Raw genomic sequence first — 22,083 nt, 5'->3', positions numbered from 1 at the left:
TCATCATTCAATTATGAGTCTGAATTTGTCGCACAGTGCATGTGTGTTGGTTGTAGTCAGTATCTGAGAAAACGTACATTGTGGGCGGCTCCCGGTCCAGCAGACCGGGCCCTGAACTGGGTTCCATTCCTGCCTCTGCCACTAGGCTGCTGACTTAGTACAAACACTTTACTTCCTTGTACCTCAACTTTCCCACCTATAAAATGATGCTTTCCTCCTTTTTAAAGAGCTTTGAGACTTGCAGATGAGAAGAGCTACTTTACTCTGTGTTTGTGTATATATATCAATATAGATTGAATGAGGTGGACTTAAGTGGATCATTACTGGTCAGTGTGTGAATGACAATCAATCATAGGCTAGGGGCATCCGCTACAGGGACCTTCATTCTCCATAGTAGTATAGAGAGAATCCATCTTTACTATTGAGTTGTGGATGCACAATTTACTACTGTCTGTTACTGCTGGAAGGATTTGTTTAAGGCTCTGAGTTGTGTTGCCAAAGGATGTTCTGTTCCCTGGTGCTGTATGTGGTGTTTAGTACGTTAAATGATCTGATGGTGCTTTTGAATTGAGTACAATCAGTAAACAATTCATGGGATATTGGGTTACTTGCTTTATGGTGTAATCGAGCAGCACACTCTCTGTTTTGGGATTTTAATGAGCTGTTTCATGACTAGACTAGACACCAGGTCAGATAAATGAAACTTCAGAAGGAGAATGGCGGTGTAGTCAATTTTATCAGCAGCCCATGGGTCATCTAAGACACAAAGTGCACGAGGAAAAAGAAATCTAGAATGTCTAACAGATCGAAAACCATTGGATGCTTAGTAATACTCTCTTCTTTTTTTCAGGATTGACAAAAAAATGCTCGCCAGTCTGAAGATCAAGTAAGTAATCAGAATTTTCTCTGCTATAAAGCCAAATTTTTGTAAAACTCCTAAATAGGGACCAGACCTGCAGATCCAGAGAACTGGGGTTTCTGATCAACTTTTCCCCTCTTGTTTACAATCTGTGGACCAGATTCTGGTGTAAATTACAAGCAACTTGGTTAACGCCAGTGGGTTTACAGTAGTGTAATTCAAATCAGAATCTCGCCTGCTGTGTATGCAAGCTTGGAAGAAGCTTACTGTGACTCGTAAATCTTAGATTGGCAAAACCAGGTTTCATTAGATAAACGAAGGTGGCCTAAAAAATTCCATTCTGGAAAGTTGTATGTGTAACACTAGCATGTGCAATATTTAGTTAAAAAAGAGAATACCAGCTCTCCCCAACAAACTATTGTCAGTTCATTTTTTCCCAACCACTATCTTTCCTTTGATTATGTCCCCTCCAGTCCATGATCCAGCCTTTTGGTGCATTTTGCATATGTTTGTAGAATAAGACATAAAAATCCTTGATTTGGAAGCCCATGCAAACTGATTCATTTGCTCCCTTTTAACTTAAGGTCAGTAATACTGGTTTGCTGAGCAGTGTGTTCTTGTGTAATATAAGGAGTTGGACTGGCTGGATAAGATGTCAGAGGTTAGTGAAAATCATGCAGGATCATACTGTGCCACATGTACTCCTGTTAAATGGCATCTTACTCCATGAGTCATCCCATTGATTGCAAGGAGACTGCTTGCAGAGTAATATGCTACTTATGTGAGTAAAGGTGGCAGAATCTGGTTCTTCCTGATTTATCTGAATAGGGTTAGTTTATTTAGATGTATAGAAATGCAGTGTAGTCCCTTCTGGTTTAGACCAATGGCACTCTAGCTTGAGTGCTTCTGCTGATCTCAGCTATGGCTGTATGGTTCAGGGAGACAGTTGGCGTCTCCGGTCCTAAGCATTCAGGACTTTAAAAAACAATACCAAGTTTGGCCTAACGTGACTTTTGTAGCTGTTATCCATTTACAAATAAACTGCAGTCCTTGCTCGATTAGGGTGAAACTGACCTCTATGCAAAAGCCCTGTTACAAGACATAAGCATGACTTTAAATCCCATTTAAACCCTCATAACAGCGCTTGAGTGTGGCCCAGACTTCTGCACAGGAGTGAATTTTAGGAACAATGACCTTACCAGTGAGATCTACTAGACCGGTGAAAGGTCTCCGAAGGGAAGGGGTGGCAGCTCACTCATTTGAATGACTTAAAGCTAGACGAAGCACTGGAGTATATAGGTTCATAGGGTGAAATCCTTGGTCCATTGATTTCCATGGAGCCAGGATTTTACTCATAGACTTTAAGGCCAGTAAAGACCATTACCATGATCTAGTTTGATCTCAGTATACTGTAGTCACTAGCTGCTGGAGCGGGAATGCTTAGGTAAGATGAATAATCGGTCTTTTCCATCTCTATTTTCTGTGGTATCCTTCTTCCTTTCACAGTGCTATTTTTATGCACAGCCCACTGCTTATTTTTCTTTGAAGTTCAAGGTGATTCATGTACTAAGTGATTATAATAAATACAATTACTGTCTTTTAAGTTGCTTTAAGGCAGGTACTGTATAATTTATAATCTGTCAATTTTGCTTTGAGCGGGGGACGGGGGGAAAGCAACTGCATTGACCATCACTGATCTTTCTGGCATAAATCTATTGAAGTGGCACTTATAGTGTGTAATTTCTACATCTTTATGTGCTATGTTTTGTTGTACCGCAGAATAAAATGGGCCTGCCTTTAAAAGATGTGCCCCTCAATGGGGATATGATGTCGTTGGGTTGCTTAGCTTCTTCAGCCTTCTATTTCTAGGCACAAGTTCTTTATTTTAAATGCACTAGGGATGGGCTTTTTCAAAGATGCCTACATCCCACTGGACTCCACAAATCCCTGAGGCTTCTTGGAAAATCCCAGTTGAAATGTGATGGTATCTAGCAACTCTTTCTACAGCTTTTTGCATTGCATTGGAAATAATGTTATTTATACATGGAAGAACTTGGTATTGATCCCGTTATGCTGGACAAAAATTCATCCCTCGCCCCATGCTGTATCTGTTGGGTACAGAACCATGGTAGGTGCAAATGTATGTAAATACAATTGTTTCTAACCTTCGATCCAGTCTGATAGCGTGGACAGGGTATTTTGTGTCTGATACATGTTAGTACTGTGTTATAAAATGATGTGCCATATTCAGCTCAACCAGGAAACCAAAAGCACTGCTTGGCTTGCATGGTTCTCAGAAAAGAATCCCTGGACCACCTTCTGATATCCGTGTCACTCCATTGACTTTACTTAGGAGCTACCTCCCTGCAAAAGGAAACCGGAATCCAGCCCCCTTTCCACACTGGCTGGGGAAACTGGGCTAGAATTCTGCCATCAGTAAACAAGTAGCTACCACAGTTGTTGTCATGTAGGCAGGGCCTTGAAACGAATCAAAACTCCAGTACAACTGCTCTTTTTCAGTCTACTCTTGTGACTGTTTGTCCCTGTCGATGCTATCCCTTCCCATCATGGCTATTATTGGTGGTGATAGAGTGGGAACATTAGGGAAACCAGGCAACGGCAACATCTGGTCTTGTAGTCATTGGGTGAGCTAAATCTACTCAGAGCCAAGTTAGGTGTGACAGTGTTGCCTGGTCTACGAGAACGTTTCCCTGAAACTGCTGTTGGTGGAGCTGTACTGGCAGTAGCAATGTTGGGAAGTCTTATGGAAAAGAGGCTAATAATGACACAGCCACAGAGTGCAATGAAAAGGTGTAAAAGTGGCATTGTCAATTTATTTTGTGGATGATGAATACACAGGGTAAAAACCTAGTGCTATTACTACAAATGTTACAAAATGTATTTCACGGCCCTCTTCCATGACAACGATCCTTGGCCAAATTTGGATCCGCAACACTTTGTGGGACACTTGCTCATGGATCCGTGGCATCTTGCCTTGACAGATTGTCCAATCACCCTTGTTAAGTTGACGGACAGCCACTTCCTCCTGGTAAACTTTTGATGACTTCTTGGATTTCTGTGTTGTTATGGATAGATTCATCACATCCTGGACATTTGCCACATTGCTTTAGCTTACTGATTCATAGCATTGCCAACTTCAGGCTATTGCTGCTTATCTCGGCTCACAGATTTTCACCTTGTTCTTGGTAGCTAGGTTTTGAGCACGCTTTCCAGCTACCCTCACTAATGTGTCCACTTCACTGTCTATGAATTGGAGACCTTCTTATTTTGGAAAAATTTGAACAAGTTTTGTCCAATTGCCTTGCTGAGTAACACTGATGGTCATTGGCTAGTCCATGAATTCTCCCAGTAAGTTTTGCTTTAGATCTATCCACGGTTATGCTTGTTACTTGTTTAGCCCTATAGCAGCTACCGTTACATCTGCTTTTTAAATCTAAGTATCTGCACAGCTTAGGGCCTGATCCAAAGCCAGTTGAAGTCACGGGAAATCTTCCCAGTGTGATTGCTGCATTGTCAGAACTGTATTCTGATAACATTTTGTCAGTGTTACTCTGGAAGTTTGTTAGTTAAAGTAAACAGTTGCCTCTCCCCATGTCTGAGGACATTATAAGCTCTTTGTGTTTAGGTCCATTGACATCACCAAGACAATGTGACCTTTCGTGTACAGGGAAGCCCCTCAGGAAATGGACCAAAGAAAGCATCACACTTCACGTAATAATAACGTGAAATATGAGTTTAGAACAGAAGAGCAATGGCTGGAAATACAGGGCCTGAACTGCAAAGGGCTGATTACCACCTGCAAAAAGAATAGCACACTGAGTCAGATGCAAATTATATCAATTGCCCAGAGTTTACCTAACTCATATTATTTACTCTCTTGTTAAGTATCCCAAATCTGCCAGCCTGAATTGAATCTACTCTAAAATAGCTCTCACCCATTAGACAGAAACAGAGCATCAGCCCCTTTCCTTTTAGCTGGGCCAGCCCAGAGGTGGTCATGGCATTAACTAGTGTGAAGTTCCTGACCTCAAATCACAAGTTCTGCCTCACACCCTGAAACGGAGAGTGTTTTCTCTATGCACTGTGATTTCTGTGGACTTTGCCCTTTCTGTCTTGCTGGATATGTTTCTGGAGAATGAAAAACTAGTGCTATTGAGGGTTTAGTAATAGCGAATACTTCTGGTGCATGTATAATGTGTTCGATGCAGGCCAAACCCTGAGGCTTTTCCTCAGGTCCTAATTCTGGCAAAGGGATCTGATACCCTTTCCTTATTCAGATGATGAGGTCTAGTGGGGAGGGCACTGGAGTAAAAGTCAGACGATCTGGGTTCTAATTCTGACACTGCCATTGGCCTGCTGAGTGGCCTAGGGCAAGTCACTTAACCTTTCTGTGCCTCTGTTTTTCCTTCCCACTGTTTGTCCCATCTATTTGCTTGTAAGCTGTTTGAGGTCGGGATTGTACAATAGGACTGCACTCTCAATGGGTGCCTCTATGCAGTACTATAATATGCAATAATACTCACATTGAGTGCAAAGTATTTCCCCTAAAATCATTACTTGCAGAGTTATTCTTTATTTAATGCAAAAATATGCACAAGCCCCTTTGGGAACCTACTGTTTGAGCCTGCAATGCCCACCATAAATGGCCCAACAGAAATTGAATTAATTAGCTCAACACTAGTGTTTTTTTGCAGAATTAATGGGGAGTTTAAATCAGGATCCAATGTTTATAGCTTTGAAAAATAAAGATCCCTATGGAGTTTTTCCTATGGTGCCAAGAGTGATTTAATTGTTTCTCTTGTGCTGCATGGTGCAATGTTGCATTTGTAGGGGCTGTGTCAATTGTTCATTTGCCACTGACTCGGGTTTAACCTTCTCTCTCCAAGAACGCCATTTCCCTGAATGGCTGTACAACGCTGTGTTCACTAGGCTGTGTGCGTGCTCACTATTATTATTTTTATTGCACCAGACCCATGTTGCAGGTGACACTGTTAGTGATCAGAACATCAGCTACCCTGGGCTTCCAAAACCTCCTGAGAATGTGACTGCATGGCAAAGGAAAAGAGTGAAGTAGTCCCTGTAACAGTAAGGGTCTATTTTATAGCTTGACCCCGGTGTGCTTAGGTTTTCAGACAGGATTGTACTCGGGATGCCTGGTCCCTCTGGCTGCCCAACTGTGCTATTTTTAGCATTCTCCCTTGATCAAAGCTAGCTCAGGTCTAACTGCACGTGACGCAGTTGTGGCTCCCGATTGCTTTGTGGACTTACCCCGTGAGTGAGGAGTGTAAAAGCCAGACGGAGGAGCTGGCTAAGTGGTGTGAAGGCGTATGATTAGGAGTCACTGGATGAAGTTAGGCGAAAGAAAACTTTCAAGTGAATAAGTCTGGATCTCACAAGGCGTTGAGAACTTCGGGTCTGCCTGCTGTACAGGACTGCGAAGCATTCAAATGTCTGTAATTTTAAATATTAATCATCTGTCATTGTAAGAAGATGAAGCCAGTGGGACTACTCATAGGCTTTGCTGGTTCAGCATCAGAGTGCTCAGCACTGTGCAGAATCAAGCCCAGAGTGAATATCAGAAAAGAAAATCCTAATGGAGGAAACTGTTAGATTGTGAAAGAGCATCACAAGGCAAGTGGTGGAAGCCTTGTGAAGCTAATTATTGAAGACCAGAATGGACAAAGCAGCAGAAAACACTGTACAGAACATTAGAGAAGATCTGGAGACCAACAGTGTGGATTGGATGTGTCTTGCCAAGGGCTAGTTAGAAAGAGTTTATTTTTCCTATGAAAAATGTCGATGAAATTTAATTTTTTTGTTGTTTCCTGACATTTTTCTTTGATATTTTCCAGGATTTCATACCTCCCCAAACAACCAATTTTTCCCAGGTTTTGATGGGTGAAAAAGTCAAGTTTTTAGGTTTGTTTTTTTTCATTGAAACCTTGAGAATTTAAATGAAAATGGAAATATTTTTGTGAAAATTAGTTCACTCAAAAAGCCATTATCTGTCACAATTTTTTTTTTTTTTTGGATGGAAGATTTTCAAACACCTCTAGTCTTTTCCCCCTCTCTTTTCTGAGACTTGAAAAGTTAAGGTTCCCTCCACCTCTTCCTCCCCCTCACTCTTACCACACAGAGGAAACTCACAGGGCTGTAAATATTGGATGATGACAGCTTCAGTTTCCGTCATTGTGAAAAATTAGGGCCTGATGTGAAGCCCATGAAAGATAATAGGAATCCTTTTTTCATGGTCTACAATTGGCTTTGGATCAGGCCCATAATAAATTGCGGATATCAGCTTCAATTTTCCACTGACCTCTGCAGTTTTTTATGAGGGGTAAGTGTGCTTTTCATGATTGTCTTCTGGATGGACCATCCAGATGATATTCATTCACCTCCAGGGGTTGCCCAAGTGAAATTTCATTCTTGTTCCTCCTGCTTAAGGTTGTTTATTATAACAAAGCCCCGGCATCAGTTCTGAGGGCTAGTTACGTTGAACTGTCAATCATCATTTTCAGTTTGCATCACTTGTCAGCATCACATCTGCGTGTCACTTCTGACTTCGCTCCCTCTTCGGAGCACGCAAATATCTGGCATTCTTTTTTCAAAATACATGTTTAATCCCAGCAAAATTATTTGATTGTGTGAGTGCTTTCTCTCTCTCACATGTATACACACACATGTGCACTCACATGACATAACAGAGACCAGACAGAGCAGGAGACCTCTCTTCTTCTTCTGCACTCAGAAATCAGGGGATTGCGCCGCTTTTCTTCTTCTCTGGCATTATTAGCTTCATTTATGTCAGCAATCAGATTGTCTGTCTGCTGCTGGGGTGAATGAGAGTGTCACATCGGCCATGCTTGTTCCCTCAAACAGCCTGCGGAGATGCTGGAAGGAAATTGACTCCGTGGGCCTATGAAGCTTATCGAGTCATGACAGAGAAATGAAAACAATCACCTCACAGGCGGTAGCTAAGAAATGATCTTTTAAACACTTGTGAAATATCACCCAAGGTGCATTTGAATTATGACCTGCGGAGGAGATCAGCTATTAAAGCAAGGATTTTTTTAATTGCTCTTGTAGTGGGCTAATGTAGACGAGCATGCCTTGGTTGCCTGAAGCTCCCAGAGTTTCCCTGTAGGAATCATATATGTTGTTGGCTTCTGTCTTGAAACAGTCCATTTTAGAGTCCGTTCCTTTTTTCAGGATCATAAGCAACCCAAACCCGGCTTACCAAATGTCTTAGACCTTGTCTAAATGCAAACGTTGTGCTACTCTAACAATATCAGCCATGTCTATGCTACTGAACTGGGGCCACTCTGGCAATGTGGCATAGCCCCTTCGTGTAGACACAGCAGATGCTGACAGAAGAAGGAATTATACTGGCACAGTAACGCTGCTTCCCTGAACAAGATTCGCTATGGTGACAAACACTCTTCTGTCGGCATAGTTGCATCTACAGTGGGGACTTTGCCAGCATATCTATGTTGACTGGGGGGGGCGTTGCTTTCACTGACAGAGCTGACTCCGCACTAGGGATTGTCCCATTGTAACTAATTGGGTGAAATATCACATCCTTAGCTGAGCTGATACAAAATCTGTGTGTAGGCCGGGCCCTAGAAACCTCCCATTTGTTTTAAAGGAAGCAGGCTTTTGGATAAGCTGTGGTGCAATGTCTGGTAGACAAAATTCACCTGTGTGCAGAAAGCCAGCAGTGGGGCTATAGAGGCCTATGCTTGCTCTTTGTATAAAGTTACATTTCAACTTGTGCAGGGGCAGAGCATGACTTTCCTTTTTGTATGAGGACTGTGATGCTCCTGGGAATGACTTGATCCTCCTACAGAAAAAATGCAAGTTTTTCACACACAATAAAGAAAAGAAACCCAACAAAAGCCCTTTCTCTCCCCTCCCCCTGTCTAGACTGTGTCACATCCCATAGACTCAAGTTGACTCTCACATTCAAAGCTGCGTTGTGTGACATCCAGCTGATGTGATACGGTGTGACAAATTGTCAGAGGAAGGGCAAGGTGACTTGTCAGGTCGCCGATGTATAAACCAAACAAAAGCCCTTTCCCTGAGATCTTGTACACTGTAGATAATTTCCAAGCAAGACTAGAGACCTGGGGCCAAATTCTCCGGTGGTGGGAATTGATGCCAGCAGAGCTATTCCCACATACACCAGCCAAGGATCTGGCCCTTGTTTCCTAGGGAACCATTAAATGGAGCTGCCTGTGATACAGGAGAGACCGTGGGTAGTGTTTTTGTGGTTTCTTCCACAGACACCTCAGCCGAAGATGTAGTGGATAGTATCATAACCTCTTGCCCTGCCCTCCTTAATGCAAACCCAGGGCTGTTTTGTGGCGTTAGAAACCATGGTTGTATAATGAGTTGTAGAGGGGATCTATCCCGGCGGCAGTTCCTAGAAGCATTCTGACAGCGGAGGAAGTTCGTAGTGAAGCCGTAATTGCTACGCCTTTCAACGGACCCAGCCTGTGTTCTTTTTCCCTCCAGCGTGGCCTCAGACTGCCTTGTGTCCCTCGTTTGGGTTTTCTAGCATTGGCAGTGGTGCTACTGGGATGGCTGCCATCTTGGCTGGCCCGCTGGAGAGTTCCAGAGCTAAAAGCATGGCGGTAAAGACCCTCTTGGTGGGACTGTAACAGACTCGCCAATGGTTTGCACGCTGACTGCTCTGCACTTTGCACTCCGCAATCTCGACGACCAGGATTTTGGCTAATCCGGACTGAAGGAGCAAAGAAGAATGAAAGGCTCAGTTGACTAGTGGCAGCACACGGCCGTGTTGGGAGAGCCTGCTGAGGAATGGTTGGGGTTGGGGTAGCATGGCGGTGCACCGACCCAGCGTGGGTGCTAGTCATCTCGGTGCACAGGGTCGGTTCAAACCCCCGCACCTCTTGTGCGGTGTGTATGCCCAGTCCTGCCCCTCTGCACAGAGACGGGTTTGGCGCTGTGTGTTTTGGTGAACACCCAGAGAAGTTAGTTTTATCCACGCTATTTGCAGCTAATGAATTTCTCAAATTCCCAATACTGCTGGTTTGTGGGCAGATTGCCTCATTACATGTTCTTCTCTACTTTGTGCCCAGGTTGAGCCACATTAGATATATGTATGAAGCTTCTAATAACATCCTGCATTAAAAAAGGTGAATAAATGAGGCATTTTTTCCTCTGTATCTTGCTAATAAAATGACAAGCTGCTTTATGGAAGGCAGGGGTCAGTTGTAGGATACAGAGCACATCAGTGTGCGTTTGCAAAGGTGCGGTAGTGAATGAACATTTGGCTGCTGCGAATTTTGGCCCTGGTCCTGCAATTGCATCTATGCGGCCAATCCTAGCCCCCACGTGAAACCCTGGTAAAGGTCACTGGCACGCCATGTGAGTAGCGGGGTCGCCTGCCTGGATCCAGCTGAGGACTGGGGCATTACACACTCAGCCCTTTGGGACAGGGGCTGTTTGTTACTAAGACATGTTCATACATCACCTTTCCGAATGGGTCCCCAACCCCAGTGGTTCTTTGGTGCCATGGAGTCCCAGTTAGTAATGCAGTCTGTAACTGGCAGACTTCACCCACTGTGCAGTTCCTCAGTAAAGCAGTCCTGCTTTTACGGACGTCAGAGGGAGTTTTGCTCTTCACTTCAAAGGGAGCCAGACCAGGCCCTTAGTGCATGTCATGGCCCAAAGGCCGCTTCCTATAATAAAGTCTGCAAAGTCTCCAAACACAGGGCCTGATCAGTGGTGGCAGAAGCTCGCTTTGAATGAGCAGGGTGGGGAGTGGACATGCTCGCCACAGGGGGAGGTTGGGGTGTCAGGGATAGGAGGTGGCGTGGGGGCAGGATGTTGAAAGTTGGTGGGGGTGGGTTCCTACCCGCTCCCTGGCCTGGTCCTGGTGCCGCGGCAACTGGTGCAGCCCTTCTGGGCCAGCTCACACCTCCACCTCCTGCACATATGCACAGTTTATGGGGAATGACCCACAGGGGCAGAAACATTGCTTGGCCCTCACCCCCCAGTATTTCCATTGCAGGGTGCTAACCCCACCCCTCCCATTGGCCCACCTGCTTCCACCGTCCGTGAGCCCAATCCTGTTAACGTTTACCACCAAGCGGTAATGGAACTCCTCGTGACCATTAGCATAGACGATAAGCGTTGGCAGGTTTGCGTCCTTACGCTGTGCAAGCCACGGTAAGACACACATGGGTCTGACAGACTCAATTTTGAAGGCAGCTGTGTTGCCTTCGGACGTATGCCTGACTCCTCTGTGCTTTGTAATTATGCTGCCTGATGATAATCCCAGCCTACGACCTTGGTCAGTGTTGAAATAAATGGGCAGGGGCAGGTCTGGTACAAAGCTGCCATAATTGCCTCTCTGTGTGGGCAGAATTCACATGTTCTTGCATGAAACATTGAAAAAAACCACGCAACCCAATTTTGGGTGCTTGGATACTGCAGCAACGGGCATCTTAGAAACACCTAAAATAGAAACTGGAGATTGATATTTACTGTATAAATAGAGCTCATGTCTGGTTAATTCTAAAAGTATGCTGGTCGCAATGCACCATTAAATTAATTAGCATGGGGCCTTATTAAGATCCTGAGCCCAAGACAGTTGCTGAGCAAGAGAAGTTCAGAATCAAGTCCTATATCCATGTTACTTGTGATACCAGAATATGTGATGTACTTTAGCAGATGTCAGAGGAGCCTGATCTTGCTCATTGCCCAGAGATGTGAACACAGCTGTTTGTGTGACATGAATTTCAGGAAAGCAAGTTGTGGACTGATGTGTGTGTGGGATGGGGGAGAGTCAAACCTTGTTTCATTGTGGCCTAATGGTTGTATGGAATGATTTGAGTCATGACACACTGATATCTCGCCGCAACATATGGCGCTGTTTCCCTTGTGTGTGTGTGGTTTGCAGAATGTGGTTTGTTCTTGACGCTTGACTGACACAATCCTATCCCAGCTCTGTTCAAGACTGTAGGGCCTGTCGCCTCATATGTCTCCCTTTGAATTTTGTTTATATTCTCATTACTACATGCACAACTAACGAGAGCTTTGTTTAGGAGTCAGAATAGACGGCATCTTTACCTCATTCTTTTATGAATGACTAGAATTCAGGAGCAGGAGTAGTTCACTGTGGTGGCTAGTTAAGTTGGTCCTGGAAAAACATGGAAGGGTCACTTTTAACATTTCTCTTTCCCTGCTATGGTCGGTGAGGGGGCACAGTTTGGTCCCACTGCAACACATCTTGCTCTTTCCCCAGTTCTCTTGCAGTGAAGAAAATTGAGCTCCTTTTATCTCCTGCCCCCTTTTCCCAGCATGCACTACTGAAAGCCCTACCAACTCCATCAGCCCTGGGAACTACAGCTCCCAGAATTCCATTCATTTTGGGTTGAAACACGGAAAAGGGCCGTGTTGGGGCCTATACCTTGTCTTATCGGCCAGGAAACCTTGCTATATTTTTCCAGTCCATGTTGTTTTTCAGCCTTGTCCTGGGGAGACCATGCTGAAAAGGCAGGTCAGATGCCAAGGCCCCAATCAGGTGCTCTGCTTAGATTATCAATTGTGTTGTCAATTAGTGCCAAATACGCTAGGGAAACTTGGGTTGTGATCACAAATTCACTTCCCCCAGGACCCACCAGCTGGCAACTTTCTGCCAAAACCAAAGTGGAATTGATTTGAATTGCCCGATTAAAGGGGAGAGGTAATGAGATTTCGAGCCTATCTCCAGCGCCATTCTGTCTTCCAAAGGAGATCACACTTGGATTTGTTGCAGCATGTATAAAATAAAAGTTTAAGATTAAACTAGCCTATCCTGGTGGTTCTTTTATCATTCCTGTAAGTAGGAAATTACATTAAAGGAGACCAGTATCAGGATGATGGGAATAAAAACTTGAGGCCTCTTATTCATGTAAAATCCTTATTTTTGTGAGTAGTCCCTTTGAACACAATGGGTTCCCTCCCACCGCGGTGAAGTTTCCCTGGGCTAACCCCATGTGAGTGGGAGGAGAATGAGAGGACCAATGGGAGAGCAGGATGACCTAAGTCTTTGCAAGATGTATTGCTTACTCACGATGAAATATTACGCAGTGTCTGCTGTAGCAGGCTCCGCAGATAAAGTTCTCATAATGTTTGCTTTGTGAGTTTGCAGATCTGTAGTACCAGAATACTGCGTTTTTGTTGTCGCCTTTTGATTGTCCATAGGAAGTGCTTATGTGAAGTGCGTGAGTAGAATGATAACTTGAGTGAAATAGATGTGGGTGAATTGTACCGAGTATGTTCCATCCAGCAACTGGAGCTGGACTCACAGACCTGGGACTCAGAAATCAAATCAGCTTGCGCAATTGTGTGGTGTGTGTGTGTGTATGTTTAACTGCAGTGGTAGGCCAAATCCTAGGCTGCAGGCAAAGAGCATGCAGTGCAGATTGGGGGCTTTGGTACGAAGGTGGCATAAGGCCCTGCCTCCTACCCCCATTTGCTCCCTCTCCGAATTCTGAGGCTGCCAGCTGCACAAGGGTAAGTTAGAGCTTGAGGGCTGCTCTACGGTACATCAGCTGCCTCTGGGGATTGCTCCAGCATAGAAGGACCTCAGCCATAATACCTTTACTCCAGCCATATCCCCAACATGGGCGGCAGCATGTCAGCTCTATGACCTCAGAAGATCCACTACGATGGGGTTCTGCTCTTGTAATTCAGTTACCCCAGCTCCTCGGACAGTGGGGTGCAAAACCACCACTGTCGTCTTGCTTGTTGAACCCTGGAACTCTGGAGCTAAAGCTTCAGCCTCAACCTCTTGAGCTAAAGGACTAAGTAGGCCAAAATTTAAATAAAATTATTAGTGATTTTGTGTGCCTCAGTGTTGGGGTCCCCCATTTGAGACCCCCTGTAAAGCCGCCTCCTTTTCAGAAAGGGCTGAGTCCCCAGCCCCTGAAAGTCAGGCCTGTTGAGGTGTTTCAGGTTGGGCACCCTTAACTAGCGGCCTCTTCGGCACTGGTGCCTTTTGAAAACACGTCCCTCCGCTGAGGATTGGGCTCCGAGGAGGATGAGTAACAGTGGGCTGTGGCTGCCCCTTACGATCTGTAAGTAAAAATGAGGCAATTCAGGCTAGATCATAATCTAAACCAGTGCTCCGCAGAACTAAGTTTACCAGCGGGGCGTTGTTTAAAAACCCCCTCACCAAATGAGGAGCCTGCAGACAGCATAAATCTTGGATTGCCCTGATCTGTTATCCTGAGAGATGTTTTGTTATCGTTCGAATTAATAGGCTCAGACACACAGGTGGCACCAGACTTAAAAGCATTTTTTGTCTCTCTCTCTCTCTCTCTTTTTTTTTTTCCTTTTCAAATTTGGTTTTCATTAGTTACCATGGTAACCATGAACATGCCTGGTGAGGGATTTGAACTTAGAGAAAATGAGTAGACATTACGAAGTGGGAGCGCTGGAGAAGAAAAAGCAGATTGATACCGCTGGCGTCTTCGGCAGCAATCTGGTTGGCCTAATTTTATTAAAGTACGCATAGGGACGTACCGTGAGAGGCAATTCGCGCGTGGCACTCTGTATGAAGTCTGAGCGTATTCTGGCTGCTGCCTCCTGCTAGCACCCTAGGCACGGATAACCTGTCATATTACCCATTCAGCCGTCAAAATGCACAGGAAGCTCTGGTGAGTTGTTCTTTTTTTAGTGTATTCTATTGCTGTGGCCTGCTGTGGCACTCGATAAAGCTTTAGGTAGGACTCTGACGGTGGCTAAGTACACTGCTGCATCATGTCCTTTGTTTTCTGAAGGTGCATTCACAGAGGCTTAATGATTGCCTTGTACAGTTTGCTCTAGATGTTACAGTCTTCATGATCCTGGGATGCCGTCCTTGGGATACTGGGGGAGGGGAGAACTCCTGCATCTATGGTTGCAATGGGATACTTGCAAAGACTCAGATGGCTTTTACCTTATAGATCCAGGGGGAAAAACTGTCTTTTAAAGGTTTGCTGTTGAGGTCAGTAATGTTTGTGGGAGAGAAAAAGGCAGCTCATGTTCCTTCTTTGTAAACAGGAAAATATTTCGCATCGCATCAATGTGAATTTTTACATTTGATCTAAGGGCTTGTCTACACTTGAAAGTTGATTCGGATTCAGGTAGGGTGTGAATTTAAGCGCAGTAGCTATTCCTGACTGACTCCCTGTGTGGACACACTTATTCCGGAATAACTCCATATATAGACAAACCCTAAAATTGGGCCCTCATAGAAATTGCACTTAGTCTCTGCTGTGCCGTCCATCTTCTTTCATTGCGAAGTGGGCAGATCAAAAGCATCCCACGTCACTAATAACCTAATGATGATGCTATCTGATGGCTGCTTTGTGGACTCTGTGAAACGAGTTTGATAGCTCTCAGTAGAGAAGTATCCACATCACAAAAATGATTACCAAAGTTGACACCAATTGCTGTCTCATGTAAGAAGACAAGGACTGGATGAGTTATGACGAATGAAAAACCAAGAACAAAATGGTGTCCTCGTACATGATAAAATTAATCGTCTTAAAATTTGCTGGGTGAACTGGGAGGTTGCACTCTCTTATGGGAAACATTTTAGCACACTGATATCTTTGCAGCGTGTGTGTCTGTGCTCCCCTATTTCACCTGCAAACACAACTCTGCAAACATCTCAATGCACAGGGATGGCTCAGAACGATTGTTACCTTTATACTTCACATTCTGCTCGATGCAAGAGGTTAGATCTGTGAACCTCTCCGGCTCGTTGCAAAGCCCGTCTTTCTCTTCCTCTTCTCTAAGCCAGCTGAGGTAGGAGAGGGGTGAGCTGAGGTGGATATATTTATGGGCAGTCCTTTTTTAATATTGTGACTTTAAATGTATGGGATGGGTTCCCAGAACACTTAATGGGGCCGTCTGGCTGTATTTTAAAAATTGAAAGCAATAAAATAAATTGGGAGACCTACATAGAACTGTATTGCTGGCAGTTTAGGGAGGTTTAAAGATTCAGATCAAGTTTTAAACTTAAAATGCATGGACCTGGGATTTTGGTACAGACCCATTTCGCCTGTGCTCCTCGGTCTTTTGCTTTCGTCATTTTTTGGTTGACGTTGGAGCCTTATTTCTCAGAGCTTAACTGTTGCCGCTCAGGCGCAGTGAGTGACATGGAATGTGGTGAGTCATCTGCTCCGGTGATATCTAGAGGTGTGTCGGGTGGGTGGAACTACCAGCCACCAGAGAGTAACCTAATCTGGCTGGACAAGTGTTTCTCAGAGCGCTGGGGTTGTCAAAGTTCAAAGGTGAAATGGGTTTAAAGCAAAGATGTTTGTAGCCAGAAGGGCTAAATTTAAAGGGCCAAATTCTTGGCTCGATTCTCAGCTGGTGTGAATTGCTGTAGCTCCACTGACATCATTGGCATGATGCCCTTGACACCTGCACAAATGCAAATGATTTTGGCCCACACTGTCCTTCACAATCTCCTTGGGCTTTTTGCTTTGCTTTCATGCTGCTAATGCTTTTCCTTACTAACTGGCACTCAGCAGCTAGATCTGTGCCTAGGTCCCAGTGTCTAGATCCACATGGATTCCAGGCATGGACTCCTCTCCCGTTAATAAGGAGCTTTGCTCTGCCACTGGCTTGAGCATGGACACGTAGTTTAGTCAGGGGGTTAAGTCCTTGCCTGTTGATTCTATAGCAAGGGAGAATTGCCAGAATAGGGAATTTGCTCATAGCCACAGGTGGGGTGTAAAGAGAAATCACAGGGTTTAAAATATAACCTGCAAAGAGAGCCAATTTTTTCCCTATAAAACTGTGGAGAACATACTGTATTGTAAAAATAGCAGTGATCATGTGAGAAGGAAGAGCTCTGTACATCAAATTACCGAGAGCGTTAATGTGTGTGCAAGTGAAAATTCAGATGAAATACAAGTGCGAATGGCTGCTGATAATGGGATCAAGAGCACTGAAGATGGAAGCAGAGAAATACTGAGTGATTCGCTTAACCTTTATAAAGTGAAATGTGCCCAGTCTCAGGGCTTTTTAATATTTGACGGGGAAGAGCAGAGCTAATGTCAGACTTGGGAATGATGTAGCTTAACACGTTGTTGCAATCTTTCTGCACTTACGTCTATGTTCTTTGGGGCAGGGTCTGTAGAATGGATTGTCTTCAAGCAAATTTTGCTGATTTTTATTGCCACCTCTCAGAATGGGAATTATATGCAAATATGCCTGTCTCTGCCATTCCTGTGCAAATGTGTGTTTTGCATGTTCACTTGCCTGTGGATAAGTGTGTGCACTAAAGGTTGGCCCACACCTAAACACCCTGAAACTTTGGAGAATTGTGGAATCCAGGCTGGATGGAGATCAGAACATTGTAGCTGATTTACAGTGGGCTGAACCAAAACCCTGGATCCATATAAGTCCAAACTTTGGGGAAATTCACGTCTCAATCTGGATCTCCAATTTGCAGCCTGGGCCCATGTCTAGCATGTAAACATTTTGCTGGTGCAATATTACCAGAGACTCCTGCAAATGTACTACCATGTGTTCTTCTTGAACGCCACAGGATGAGAGAGACTAGAGATGGTGAGACTGGTGAATTAGGCATTATGGGTGACATTCATTTCTGTGGGGAAAGCCGGAGAAAGTTCTAAGCACCACCTGAAAAAAAATTTGGTGAAAGATGATCCATTCTGCAGCTTCCATAGCAGCCTGCCATGCCCACGCCTCCTCCAAAATATAGTTATGAGCACAGCAAGTGTGTGAACACGAAGGTTGGGCTAAAGTAGGATTCAGGTGGTGCACATGCCTTCTGCATGGGGTACATTTCACCCTGGAACCTGGTGGCATTTATTACTAAAGTTTTTAAAGGAAAATATTGAGAGACTTAGATTTATTAAGCTATAGGAGGATCAGAATTAATCTTTATTCAAACACTGAAGGCTGGAAAATAGACATACATGAACCATAAAACTCTTGCAAAGCATCGATCTCCAACAGACAGATGACAGGCAGGCTTTATTGGTGTTTTTCTTGTTTTGTTTCTGGCTGTGGAATCAGTTGAGTGAAATTTCTAGAAGAAATCCCTCCACCCCACCCGGTCTGTTGTTCAATTAATTATTAAAGCCATGGTATAGGAGTGAGGGGAAAATAGCTGTTCACGTGTTGCTTGTGTGAGACAGCTAGGATCTAGTCCCGTAGATTGCTACATAAGCAGTGTTTCTTCATCATGATACTGGATGGAGACTTGCATAAGGCCCTGGGGGAACCAGAAGAACAGCTCTGTATTTCTGCAAACACAGCAAAAAGCCTTTGCATGTTTCAGTCATGCCTTGCAACTGCCCGAAATCCCTCAAGTGATGACTGCCATGTTGGCCAACCCCTCAGGGATTGAACCGCTGACTTCCAGAGCTGTAAGCATGAATGGCCACACCTTGAAGTGAAGAGCCAGGCTCTCTAGCTGAGAACTGTAACAGACCCCTATCCTCCATGTACTGAGCACATCGCATCCACCGACAAATACCCAGAAAACATGGATCCAAACTCAGATATGAACTTTACAGCTTGAGAACTTCGGTCTAGGGTATGCAATAAACATTGGTTTTGGTATGAGGCTGTGCTAACAATTTCATTGTTCGCCCTCTTTCTCCCCATCTCTTGACCCTCGAGTTTTCTTTTTGAGTTTCTGGCTCCAAAGAAGCCAAAAGTTTAAAGCAAAACTCAGTCAGGCCCTTTGAGTTTCATCTGTGTTTGGGATCATAACCCAGGCCCAGCTCTTCAGCTGGATGTAGCTATACCCTTTTATGGCCACTGAGGATGTGGCCCAAGGATTTTGCATGGATTTTTGCGTGCTCAGCCATAAAAGAATCTGCCCGATGTTCTGTTCAAACTCTGCCGAGTTTTGCTGACAGGGTCATGAGCCTTTGATAAACCTGGGCTGTTGCGCATATATAACAGATTCCAAAACCAGATGAGTTTCTTGTGGTTTGGGGTTTTGTTATGGATGTTGCACAGTTTTGCTTTCTATTGTAAGAGAATTACACACACATGCATGGTATGAACACATTTTTTCTTAGACAAGCCTGTACAGCAAGGCTCATAATACAGCCCACCTTGAATAGACACTGTCCTATCTTGAGACCACTGGAAAGCATTCCTATTATTTCCAGTACGTTTTAGTTTGATATGTATATAAAGACCCACCTCTGCTCGGGATTCAGTTTCTGTTGTTCCTTTGGGTAGTCTCTTAAAACAGAATCTGCTGTATAATAGAAGAGAGAAAAGATTTATTAGCAATCTCTTTATAAAGCAGAAGAGGTCATAGAAGGTTTTATTTAACACTGACTTCTGGGTCTTAATCTTCAGCTAATGTAAACTGGCATTTCTCCATTGGAGTCAATGGAGATGCAGTAGAACCTCAGTTACAAACACCTGAGTTATGAGCTGACTGGTCAATGCACACCTCATTTGGAACCGGAAGTACGCAAGGAGGCAGCAGCAGAGACCAAAAAAATAAAAAGCAAATACAGTGCAGTGAACATAAAACTACTATAAAAATAAAGGCAAAGCAGCATTTTTTTTTCCTGCATGGTAAAGTTTCAAAGCTGTATCAAGTCAATGTTCAGTTGTAAACTTTGGAAAGAACCACCATAACGTTTGGGTCAGAGATACGAACGTTTCAGAGTTCCGAACAACCTCCGTTCCCGAGGTGTTTGCAGCTCTGAGGTTCTACTGTATGCTGGTGTACACCTGCTGAATATCTATCAATATCTTGGTGTTTATAGCTCAGGAATGAGGGCTGAGAGCTGGGAGGGTTTGAAGAGTAAATCTGAGCTACGGATTGGGTTACAAGAGCAATAACTTGCATCTTGCTATCACAATAGTGGGATAAACCTTGTCTGCGTACTGGATGGGGCATCTAATGGTGAAAACTGAAGTCCCGTGAGTATTAAATACATCAGTACTAATACATCTCTCATATCTGACTTCTGTGATGATGGGTCCACTGTTTATTAATTGATTTCTTGGTTTGCAACTGGCAAAAAGCCCAAATTTGTTGTGTTTTGTTTTTGCTCAGCTTCGTTGGCAATGAGAGGATGCATCGACATGGCAAGTTGAGTAATGTCAGCATTCGGGCTGGCATGGTGTTGCTTCCAGGGCTAGGGGGATGGACTGGATTACTGGTGTTAACTGCTGGACACGTGCTAAATGCAGGAAGTGAAACTGAAAAGTTACATTTTTTTTGTACTTTCAGTTTGAGTCTCCAACTGTTTTCACATCAGTCCTGTCTCAACCACAGCGATCAAGGACTCCACCCTGCTAGATTAAACGGCACCTCAGCAAACCGGGGAAATGTTACAGCAAACTCATTTCCTCATTTACTTGTTAATTTGCAAACCGGGGGTAGAAATTTGCAGCAATAGGGGGGGTATTTCTGTAGCTCTGGCTAAATTTGGTCAGGGGAGGTGTGTTTTGAAGACTGAATGGTGAAGTCTCTGAACACTGAACTTTTCTACAGGCACAGAATGGCTCAGTCACCATATTTGACACGGTGAAGTGCATGTAGTGCAGCCTGAAGTTGGTATGAGTGAGTGATGCTGCTCCCTCTTGTCAGGCCCACAGAAAGCATAAAGAACCACTGCAAATACCAAGCAAAGGAGCAAATGCAGATACTGACCTTTGTTGGTTCAGGCTGCTGGGGTGGCTCAAGTTTTTGAGATGGTTCTAAGGGGGTGAGGCAGCGGTGGTTATAGGAATTACTCCCTGCTGCAGTGATCTTGAGAAAGCAAGGAATCCCTGAGCACTTTTATTATGTGGATAAACTGGATTCAGCATCTTCGTGAGAGAGCTCCTAAATTCTCTCTCTCTCTCGTCTGGGTCTCTTTCTTGCTTATTCCTTTTAGACGCCTGTAGTGTCCACAAGATGGTGCTGTGGTACAGTTACTACTTAGACACCACCAAAAAAAAGCAGCAGCACACTGGGAGACATCTACAAATAAGGAGCATCACCTCTGCACTGAAATACCGTTTTATAGGGGCACGCTGGGGTAGACTTTCTTTATTAACGTGGCTCTAAGCGAGGGGCACGTATGCCTATCGTGTGCACGCGTGCCAGTTACTCCTGCTTGTCTACATCCAGTCTCCTGTGTCTTGTATACGCCGCACGGGGACCGTTGTGTAAATACCCTATTCACCAACCTTTGATACAACCGTTCTGCACACTAATGTTCTCAGTGCTTTGATCTGAGATGCCGCTAAGCTTTGCCCTGACCATTGTTGTTTCCATAGTAACCAACATATTGTGTTTCAGCTGGGAACCAGCGAATGGAGACTATTAAAAGGACAAAACAGGGACAGGCGGCGTGGACAAAATCCACGGTACTGGGAGGGGTGCTAGAAGGTTTATACCGACAGCTGTTTGGAAAATCCTGCATAACTCACTTGCTGCCGCACCCCTAATAAGTAATGCAACCACCCCACACTGGCAGCTGTAGAAGCTTCAAAGCCTCCCACATCGTCACCTGTTTCACCAGATTTATTCTGGGTGTAATTCTTTTCTTTCCTCTCCAGTGAAATTACACCAGGGATAGGCTTGGCCTGTATATACTGATCTGGTTCTCAAGTTTCAGCTTCTCTCTGTCCTGACGGAGACCCCCCTACCTTGCAGGGTGTATTTCATTGAATAATGGTGAGGCCCTCCCTGTGAGTGAAGTGGAATTTAAACTCTTGAACGACGTGTAAATGCACACAAAACCAGCCATATCTATTACAGTGGCAGTTAGTTAGCGGATTCTTGCTTTCCCCTCAAAATCTTCCAGAAAACCACCCCCAGAAAGTTGTTTGAAAGACAATAAAAATGCAAATTGCCACAAAAGGTCAGTCTTGGATTGTGCACCCGCTCCCCCCAAGCTGTAAAGGTTCCTAAGGATTTCTTTTTGCCATGTACAATTTATAAATTAACTACTGCTGTGACTCTGTTGGTTTGATTTCTATTTCTGACTGAGTTTATGCACTATGGCAATAAAATGGGCTGCCCGAACCCTGGTATAAAGAATGTATAAAGAATGTCAAATCGTGCTGCCTATTGTGAGGGGTGAACATTGTCAAGGGAAGAAATAGATCAGAAAAGCTGGTGTGTAAGAATATTTTATACCACGAGATGGCGTTAGATGTGCTTTTGCTGGACTGATCGGTAGGAGCACCGGGTGGTT

General features: G+C 44.3%; 1 protein-coding gene across 1 annotated transcript in view; it reads left to right on the top strand.

Moving 5' to 3' along the window:
* The window catches only part of RAP1GAP2 (RAP1 GTPase activating protein 2), a 204,673-nt gene that overhangs the window by 23,532 nt on the left and 159,058 nt on the right, over nucleotides 1-22,083 (top strand). Inside the window, exon 2 of the mRNA XM_067538010.1 lies at nucleotides 851-886. Within this exon, the coding sequence (XP_067394111.1) occupies nucleotides 864-886 (23 nt within the window). The 5' untranslated portion in view covers nucleotides 851-863. The remainder of the gene's footprint in view (nucleotides 1-850; nucleotides 887-22,083) is intronic.

This window comes from Emydura macquarii, unplaced genomic scaffold, assembly GCF_026122565.2.
Source record: "Emydura macquarii macquarii isolate MOO-44397 ecotype Brisbane River unplaced genomic scaffold, CSIRO-AGI_Emac_v2 contig_450, whole genome shotgun sequence".
Classification (NCBI taxonomy): domain Eukaryota; kingdom Metazoa; phylum Chordata; order Testudines; family Chelidae; genus Emydura; species Emydura macquarii.
The sequence above is the reverse complement of the archived record's forward strand: the minus strand, read 5'-3'. Positions and strand labels throughout refer to the sequence as shown.